General features: G+C 38.3%; 2 protein-coding genes across 2 annotated transcripts; both read left to right on the top strand.

Annotated features, from left to right (window-relative positions):
- The first annotated feature begins 510 nt into the window (after positions 1 to 510).
- Positions 511 to 2,470, top strand: uts2d (urotensin 2 domain containing). Its single transcript, XM_008408007.2, has 5 exons — positions 511 to 1,150; positions 1,252 to 1,356; positions 1,451 to 1,488; positions 1,837 to 1,927; positions 2,019 to 2,470. Exons 1-5 carry the CDS (start codon positions 1,051 to 1,053, stop codon positions 2,042 to 2,044), a joined length of 360 nt encoding a protein of 119 aa, XP_008406229.1. The 5' UTR covers positions 511 to 1,050; the 3' UTR covers positions 2,045 to 2,470.
- Positions 2,471 to 2,495: 25 nt separating this feature from the next.
- Positions 2,496 to 6,576, top strand: LOC108166262 (platelet glycoprotein V-like). Its single transcript, XM_017304538.1, has 2 exons — positions 2,496 to 3,728; positions 3,945 to 6,576. Exons 1-2 carry the CDS (start codon positions 3,710 to 3,712, stop codon positions 5,813 to 5,815), a joined length of 1,890 nt encoding a protein of 629 aa, XP_017160027.1. The 5' UTR covers positions 2,496 to 3,709; the 3' UTR covers positions 5,816 to 6,576.
- The last annotated feature ends 3,497 nt before the right edge of the window (positions 6,577 to 10,073 follow it).

The following is a 10,073-nucleotide window of genomic DNA, read 5'->3' as shown; positions in this document are numbered from 1 at the left end:
CAGGTGCGTTAAACCAGGGAGAGAACTAAAACATGCAGGACTCCGGCCCTCGAGGACCGACTTTGGGCACCCCTGCTTTAGAGAGAAGGGACTCACTTAACTACAAGGGGAACAACGGTGGTTTTCTGGCACTGAAGAGGAATCAGTAGTAAARAAAATTGTGCTAACCCCATTTAGAGTTTATTCTAACACTAAATAATATGTTAAAAGGATAAMATTATTAAAATATTAATTGCAATTTAAATGACCTGAAATTACTCTCATCTCCCATTCTTTCTTGTCACATACCAGTATATCTTGAAAGCAGGGAGGAGTATTTAACGACTAAATGACTTCAGCTTTATGGCTTAAACTGAAGACTCCTGAGTTTTCAACTTAGAGTAGGAATTAGCATACTTCACCGTACAATTTTTGCAGGTGATTTCCCATATCACACCTGCACCGTTTCTGCTCCTTAGGCAGATATGGGCAACTTTRCTTCCTTAACATGCAGGGAAGACTGCCAAGACCCATCAGATGTTGACACGATCCCAGTGATGGATGCTCCTTCTGCCTTGAATCAGTCCTGAAGATTGAGGATCTCATCTCTTCCTGTGGCGCTCCAACAGACTGAACCAATTCACTTACCTCTCTTCACCAGACCAACACACTCCCATGTTGCTATTTAAGGAAGCAATTACGGTAAAAGAAAGGCACGTGCAGGTGCCAAGAACATCTGACGGGTCTCTCATAACCAAGCGGCTGATTGATARCTTCCTATCACTTTGATTTGGCCATGTCAGAGTGATGAAGGGTTACTGCCCTCAACTGCAACGTCACAGCACCGTATTTCATTCAAACACTTCACGGTCTCTATGAGATTGTGGGTTTTTGACGAAGTCCAAAGCRACTACATGTTGATTTAAGACTCAAGGAGCGAACTGGCTCCTCCTCTCAGCTAAAAGAGATATAAATGTATACTGGCAGAATGGATCCAAAGGAGAGGACCCCTTGAGTTGTGTAAAGCGGCTCATAGTGCAGGAGTTCATTGAGGACCATTCACCGAGTGCCATGGACAGAGTCACAATCAGAAACTGCTCTCTGGGACTCCTTGGTTTGCTGTTACTGCAAGGAGTGATCAGTGTGGAGGGGAGGAGCRTATTTACCTCTGGTGAGTGTGCAAAAAAATTTAAATGTTGTCTTCCTTTATGGGGCTGAACAAGATATTTGTTTTTGCTTAAAGTGGGATTTTCATTTGCTTCGTATGTTCAGGAAACCATGWTTTTAACCTGAAAGACGCCCCTGACATTCAGAGCAAGATTATTGCATTGCTGTTTCACAACACCTTGGCTGGTGGTGAAAAAGACAGCCCACCGGGTAGGATAAGTTCCGAAACATGTATACTACTTCTGAAATAAATTTTAAAAATGTACATAATCATCTAATAATAACTGTGTTTACACTTTTGCAGGTATGAGTTTGGGTAATAAATTAGCTGATCTTGAGGAGGTAAGACCTTTCTCTTTTTATCTGGGATGTTGGAGGCTCTTATTATGATTTTGCTGCACTGTCCTAGTAATGACTAAATTGTCGTCTTATTCTTTAATGTATTATTTGTTTTCTAATGTAATTTTATGTACCTCTTTTGGTTTGTTTTCCTCCATAGAAATGTGAATTTCCTTGTTTAAAAGCGATACAAGGAAATTGAGGTTTATTTGACTTGCTTTGATAAAATGTGTCAAGAACATAGCCTACATTTTCAAAGTACACATGCGGCACCAACTAAACACAGCTTTTAATAATGACAAAATAGAAAACAACAGCAACAGTTTTAATAGGTCCGGTCTGTACTTATAGCTGCGTACAGTGTGGGAAGACCTGGAGCTGGAGAGGAAGATTTCTGCTAATGTAGCTGAGGACAAATCCATAACAACAAAGCGTGGAGAACGTAAGTTAAATTACAACCAGTCAAAATGTAGGAATGCTTAATGGTTATTGTGAAACTAATTTATTGTGTCTGTATGTTCTGTTACCCACAGCTTGTTTTTGGAAGTACTGTGTCTGACGAAGACAAAAGAGGAAAAGAACTGCCAGGAAAACTTGCTGCACTGCTCAGCATAGCCTTAAAACCTGCAAATACCAATARTTTGAACAAACTGTATTTATTCCAGCAATATAGTGATGTACATTTCATGTCCCCTTAGACGCTGTCATGAAACCTCTGAGTGATGTTGCTTTACATGTTACCCAACAAGAATTTGGGTAACATGTATAGCAGAAACACTGTTGAAACATTGTTGAGTGAATAGATGATCTTYACCACATTTAGATTTAAGCGTTTTTGTTGCCCTCTTGTGGCAGAAACTGGTCTAAGTTTTGATCAAYCAAACTACCAATCGCCTCACTTTTCACTGTATTTAGAAAGGAGCCATTGCTTGTTTTATTGTGTAAATAAAATGCAATGTGTATCTTTATTTTTTTGTTTGTTTTAAAATTTCTGGAAAAAAAAKAAATTGCAAAGTCTGTTTAGAAAATTATTTTGTTCACCAAAAAAAAAAAAAAGAAAGAAACTATAAAAACAAATCGGATCATACCACTAATTAGTCTGAACCAGTAAATTGCTACAATGAAAAGTGACTTTCAAAAGTTCAAGATCAGTGAGACAGAATCATGGCACATTGAGTAAGGTAGTTATTTTTATGTARTATTTTCATGCATGAAAATCCATGCATGAATTTTCATGGATGGAAATAAAAGTTATTAAAATATTTTAAAGCTTTACCCACTTTTTAAAAGACAATCCTATTAATMTGAACATAACTATTAAAAAACACTGTATAAAGGACAGATTGTGGGAATAAATTTMATATCTTTCAGAAGTTTAATCAAATACCGCAAACATTTATTAGACTTTTCTTAATACAACACAACAAGCAATGTCTATCACTTTTTTTGTTTTTGGTTTTCAAGCAGTGTTAAATATGAAGAGTGAAATTATTTTATAATCAAATGTGAGCAATTTTAAGTTAATGCTAATTTAAAATATCACATCCATTGAAAACTTATGGAGAAGACAATGACAATGATGTAGCCATCAGAGAAAGGAGRCATGTGGCATTTCACAGTAACTCTATCACAACTRCAAATCACTCATAAATACCACCAGTATGTGAATTCATGCTTCGGTTCAACTGTTCTCTTGCTGTTTGGTATCAACGGCTGGCAGTTGCCTATCAGCCCTGTCACTTCAGCTCTGTCTCCGGAAGGAGTTTTTTCTTTTGTTTTTCTTTTTTTTCCAGAACCCCCCCCAGCCCCCCTGGAATTATCTATTCCGGCTCAGTTCATAAAAAGGATGCAGAGAAAGCTGCTTGCAATATAAGTCCACATCAGGAAATAAGGAGCCAGCGTCTTATGTAATTTATATATAGGAGGCTCAAAATGTGGAAACAACGTCAAAACATTCAGACTTCCCAAAACCAAAAATATACGCAATAAATCAATTGTTGGGGTATGTTCATGGTATTAATGAGGACATAAAGCATCAGGCATTTTTTCAGGTCACCACAGTTAACCTTGYGTGTCCCTGTCTGTGTTTATCAACGTTAATGACGTGATGTCTTTCTGGGCTGACATGTTGGTGAAGAAGAAGGCCGGAAGCTTTGACAGGCAGTGAGAGCACATCTCAGTTAGACAACAGAGCGGCTCAGTGCACAGCAACCACCGGACYGTGATGGAGTCCTGCGTCAAAGGTTAGTTAAAACTTCCTCTCTTCTTCTGCTTTCCACCTCTGAGTCAGTTTTGATCCGTAGTAATTGCTGTCTAAAAATCTTAAATGCTCATCATGCTGCTCCTCTCTAAAAATGATTTATATATTCAACACAGGGTAATTTCTGAATCTCTATCAAAGCTGACCTGCCAGTTTGAGAATATATGAAAACTATTACTTTTTTATTTTAATTACACAGGTACGCTGTGGATGATACTTGCCCTCCTCACTCCGCCTCTCTTTGATTGCCACACGTTTTGCCCTAGAGGYTGTGAGTGCCGATCTCATGGTCACTTGTTGTGCAGTGACCGYAATGGCAGAGATTTGCTGCAGCAGCTGACAGTCCATACATACACTCTGCTGCTTGACAAGGCCAACATGAGTGTCCTCAGTGAGAAGAGTCTGGAAAATAAGACTCTCCTGCTGCGCCTTGGTCTGACCAACAGCCACCTGCACACCATCCATCCCTTGGCCTTTCATGCAGCTCCTCAGCTCAAGTCCATCAAGCTGACAAACAATGATCTGTCTACTCTTCCTGCTCGGGTGTTCAGTCCTCTCTCTGTGGTTGAGGAGATTTACATAGATGGAAACCAGCTTGAGATCATTGGTCCTGATATGTTTGAGGGCCTGGGTGGGTTGCTGGTTCTGGATCTGAGCCGCAATAAGATCAGAGATCTTCCTCCAGACATGTTTGACGGACTAAGCAACCTCTTTCTTCTGAACCTTGGCAGGAACAACATAAAGAAGCTATTGCCAACAATTTTTCACACCCTGACTAAACTTCAGATATTCAGGATGTCCCACAATGAGTTGGAAGTGTTGGAGCCGGGGATTTTTGATCGGCTCGAGAGCCTCGTTGTTCTGAATCTCCATCACAACCAGATCAAAAGCCTTCCACCGCGCGTGTTTTGGTCACTGGAGAAAATGACAGAGCTCACTCTGTCCTACAACCAGCTGAAGGGTGTCCCACAGAAGAGCTTCTACAACATGCCAAAACTTAAAAAACTTACAATTTACAGCAATCCCCTGCTATCTTTGCCAGATGAACTGATGGGCCATATGCCGTACATTACACAGTTTTATTTGTATGAAACAAACCTCGTCACTGTTCCTGGAAACCTGTTTGCCAACATGTCGGGACTGCTGGAGCTGAACTTGCATGTAAATGAGAAGTTGAGGTACTTACCACCAGATCTCTTCTGCTGTCTTCCCAACCTGGAAAAGCTCTCCCTGAGAAACAACAATCTTCAGGATCTTCCTCCCAACCTTTTTTCCAAGCTAACCACACTACAAATACTCCTCCTCAACCAAAACAAACTGAAGACCCTACCAGATAAGATTTTTCAGGACCTCACATCACTTGTTACCATCGATTTGAGAAACAACAGCCTAAATGCACTTCCTGGAGATATTTTCTTGTCAAATACAGCCTTAACAGCTGTTTCCCTGGGCGACAATCCCTGGAATTGTAATTGTGGTATAAGAGAATTTGTAAGGTGGCTCAGAGAAAATGATAGCATTGTTCTTGACAAAGATGATGTGATATGTTACAGTCCACGTTTTAACTTGCTGCGAGGTCTCCACACGCTGCCTGATGACGAATTCAGCTTTTGTGATGAGAAAACAACGGAAAGTTTATTTCTGACACAAACTGTCTTATATGAACCCACCCAAACAACATATTACACTTCTGTCACTCCAACTACGGAATCAACCACCTCAGAAACCACAACATACTCAGCAATGGTTTATACTTCAACCTCCAATCAGGCTGATGTAATTCCCATTGTCTCACCTGTTTTTCATGAGATATTGGTGGTTGAACAGGGSCCTGAGTATGTTCACCACAACATCCACAAACGCTTGGTGTATGTGTGGTTTCTGCCGTCCGGTTCGGCTTCGGTTGGGTCCATAATGTTTTGTTATGTCCTTCTTTTAGCCGTGGGTTTGGTGCTTATTCTCGCTGCCATGTATGGCGTGCATCGTCTCGGCACAGCCATGGACAAGATAAGTGCTGAGTGTGCACAAAATGAGGAGGACACCATGTTATCAGACTTGGTGCACGCTTGAAGATAAACACTCCCTTCCCACAAGCATTTTCTTTTCCTAATGGCTACTATAGTATGTTGTCTTTTTCGCTAATGTGGCTTTAAAATGTTGTTAACGTTTTGTTTGCTTTTTGAAGAGTAAAAACAGCTTTACAAACCATATAAGAAAAACATATGTATTGTAAGAAAAAATAAATGTTCTGGATGAAAGTCATTTAATGGTATATTTTTTCTCCTCCCACTTATTATTTTGACAGTTTGAAATGTGTGCACTTTTCAATTTTCAGTGATCAGCTTTTATGTTACATCTATTACATGCAAAAGATATAATAAAGCAAACTTGATGGACAAGTTTTCATAGCCTTTGAATCAGAACAAAATTACTGCAATATATTATATCCAGAAATGAATCTATAAAAGAATAAAGAACTATTAAATGGGGATTGGTTCCCCCCATTGGCTGATGACACATGTGAACTACTGTCTTCGGAGAGTGTCAGTGCCAATAAAAATGTTGCAACAGTTTGGTAATGTAAAAGTACAATTACAGTGATGAAAGCATATCGTCAACTTCCTAAAATAATGGCCTAAGTCAATTTTTTTACTCAGTACTCAGTGTCTGGGAACAAACGTGTCCATTATTTTAGAGAGGTGGCAACATTAAAATGAAAATGTAACTTAAATATAACAGTGGAACTGAATGTAAAGGTAACTGCTATACTTGATGTGACAAAGTATTACTTATTTCAAATGCAGGTCTTGGTTTCATGTAATGAAGACAAATAATAAAAATATTCTAGTCAGCTTTGTCTTTTGTTAGTTGTCATCTGAACAATTTTAACTATTATTTGAACATTCGTGAAGATGCTTGTTGTGGTGCATGCTAAGCTGCTGCTACAGAAATCCAGTGAAGTGGAAGTAAGTGGATACTTAGTCTTTAGTAAAGTCACTTTTAACTATATCTTCAGATCAGAAAACAAAAATCTTTGTTTTGAACTTTAGCTGCATTTCCTTTAGCTGCATTTCCTGCATTTAGGCTTCATAATGATATCATTCATGCCTCTCCCACCTCTAATTACCTCTGCCTTCCACATCTGTTATCTGTTTGTATTTACAGTAAGTCCTAGTTGTGAACATTTAGTTTGTAGAACACTGCCAACACTGAACCAAAAAATTAATAGTCCTCAAAAGTATTACAGAATAATACTGCTTACGCTTTCACCCAAAACATCTGTCATTTCTCACCTTAACTTTATCATAGTTTGGGTACTGGGAAGGTTACCCAGTCTTTTGTAATAGATGTCAAAACAGGAAGCAGATTGAATGGTCATTCAGATCTCACAACAGTCAGTGAGTTTTTCAGATGACACATTTTCTTTTACAAAACAGCCTCACTGTAATTTCACAAGATAAAACCACAACAACGTGCAGAAAACCACACCCAACCCAAGCACTCAGTGTCTGGGAATAGCTCAGGAGCATCTTAAAAAAAAAAAAAGACATTTGAAGCTGTTTCAGTCAACTTTTACAATTATATGACCAAAACTTATTAAACTGAAGGTTAAATTTTTAGCACAGCGGTAACTACATTTAGACTCATTCCTCTGGTGTGATGTAACAGAGACGTTCATCTGTTAAATCGACAAATAAGATTCAGACTAATTTAATCCACAGAGAGAGCCAACACATGCTGCAAATTCCATGGGAAGCGATGAGAATTTAAAGCATAAAGCAAACAAAGGAGGATAAATTGGCAAACGGGACCGGGTTCATTGCTATGACAACGGGTGATTAGGCCTTTCCAGTACGCTGAGCTCACACAACAGTGGGCACCAGCACATTGACCAACACTGCAAAAATTGGTGAGCAAGGGAACAGGAAGCTGGAGATCTGACGAACATCTGACTCTGTGGAAAAAAACTGGAAGAGCTATAAAAAAAAAGCTGTTGACTGCTGTCTTTGAGATAAGAAGAGGATTTACTTTTGATGAGCTTACGGGAACCTGGTATTTTTACAGACTCTCAAAAGTAAACACAACTCCTCGGGTCAAGCTACTCCCTTAAAACATCCGAGCTTCATTTTAGCACAGAAGTTAACTTTTAAATTTGGGTATTTTTGCCAAACATTTTACTTCACATAAATAGTAAAAATTAAATCACAATCTTTTAATTCTAGGATTTTAAAGTATGTATGTAAGTTTGTGAGGAAGACATAATTGTCTCAAACTTTTCTGTTTTGTCATTAACTTTATTTATTAAATAATGACAATGAAATAAGTTTAAAGTTGTTTTTATCTTATGTTTTACCTTGTAAAAACTAGTTCATTTATATATTTCAACCCTGAATTTGATTGTCGCAACACATTTTGCTTTTTGTATTTACCAGGTATGCGACATCTTAACAACACAGGCATAGTTTGCAGTTTTCTTCAAATTATCTCGAATAATAATTCATGTAGAAAGACTAGAAACTGACTAGACACTGAAAGTAAACAATTAACCTCAAAGATTCACAAATGAAATATGGTATCATCCAGATAAACTTGAAACAAATTTTAAAAAAGGTGGATAATATAGTTATAAAATGACTTGCAAAGTGCAGAGGTTTATGAGGTTTTGACCTGGTACCATGGCCTGAGTTAGTAACATTTTTCCAAATCAAAATATCCCTGCTTCAGTATGCTGACTCCGTATCTACCCATGCAGACCCATGACAAGAGTTGAACCCATGCAGGACCTTCCTTCCAGAGCCGATCGAGAAACTAAGCAGCTGCCCTTTGACCCTTGTGCTTCAGAGAAAAGCTAAAAAAATGTTAAAGTTTTAACGCAGACCTAGAGTTTTAACATTTGTTGATTGAGATTGAGAATACTAATTCATTTTATTTAAAGAGTAACCCCAAAAGAACTTTTCTGTACATATATACTGTATAAATAACTCGTTAAGCGTGCTACCTTTTGTTAGTGTGCAAATTGTGACATTTTTGTGTACATTTGTTTAATTCTGCAGTATTTGTTCTAAAATCGTCAAGTCTTTCTATCGGTCACAGCAGCTTGGTATAAAACTACCTCATTCAGAAACGCCCCCAATGCAAATCAATAGGTGGACTTGGGAGCACGGTGAACATTGACTGATATCGTGACTTAGCTTTGCACAGGTGTGATTTATTTGCGGTATGGGTCTCCTTTTTGCTCTGATTGTATTCAGTTTGACTGCATGAGAATCACTGCGCAGTTCAGGAAGCTCAGTCAGGACAGTTACTGTAGTGGGATTGGTGCTTCCCAGTCAAGTTGCTTTTCTGAAAAAAATAAACAAACATACGTGAGACAGATCTTTGCAGATACCGGTTCAGTAAAGCTGAAGGTGTTTTAGATGCTTAAGCCACCTCAACATGACCAAAGGAGTCAGTAAAAGCAATAGTCTCACAAAACAATGTTTTAGTTTGCCTTGTTCTAAAATACCACAGTGATACAATCATGTCCGACATCGGGTTTGCTGTCTTGAAGTCACATCAGTTCATACGTTAGCTCCACCCATGTTATCTGTTCCCCATTTGTTTCCTGTATGTGAGTTTGAATGGTGAAAACAGCACAGACCATAACAGAAGACGCCCTGTTGGTACATTTAAAATAAAAAAATGCATTGTGTAATCAAAAATACGCAGACAAATGTTTTTCTTTGATAAATTTCCTTAACTGTTCCTGGTATTACATTCTTTTTAGACAGAATAGTGAAAAAATGAGAAAGGTTTCAAGACATAATTTTGTACATGGATGACAAAATTAAAACATTGTTTAAAGAAATATACATTTTATGCTTTTTGTTGCCGCACAAGTTAAGCGAGAACATGAGAAGTGTTTTTACAGCTGCATGCCATCATGCATAGAACTGTTTTATGAGCATACCAGAAAAGGGACACCAAAGATATGTGCAACAGATGTTACATATACCCTAAAACAGTGGTTCTTAACCTTTTTTGAGGTACCGAAGTTTCATATGCTCATTCACTGAACCCTTCTGTAGTGATAAATAAAATAGAATTTTTTCCCCCCCAAAATTCAAGACATAGGGGTGACCCAACTAGAGTCTAGTTGGATCACCCTAAGATCTCTAAGTCTTCTTAAAAGGTAGAGTCTCTGAGAACAGTTCTTCAAAATATAGTCAGTGTTTTCAACACAGTTGAGTTGACTGTCCAAGAACGACCCACGGTATTTAAAATTTGCCACAGTTTCAACAGGTTGGCCATCGAGAGAAACTGGAACCACTTTAAGGTCTTGTTTAGA

The sequence above is a fragment of the Poecilia reticulata genome, linkage group LG4 (assembly GCF_000633615.1).
Source record: "Poecilia reticulata strain Guanapo linkage group LG4, Guppy_female_1.0+MT, whole genome shotgun sequence".
Classification (NCBI taxonomy): domain Eukaryota; kingdom Metazoa; phylum Chordata; class Actinopteri; order Cyprinodontiformes; family Poeciliidae; genus Poecilia; species Poecilia reticulata.
Note: the sequence above shows the minus strand (reverse complement) of the source record. Positions and strands in the feature narration are given on the sequence as shown.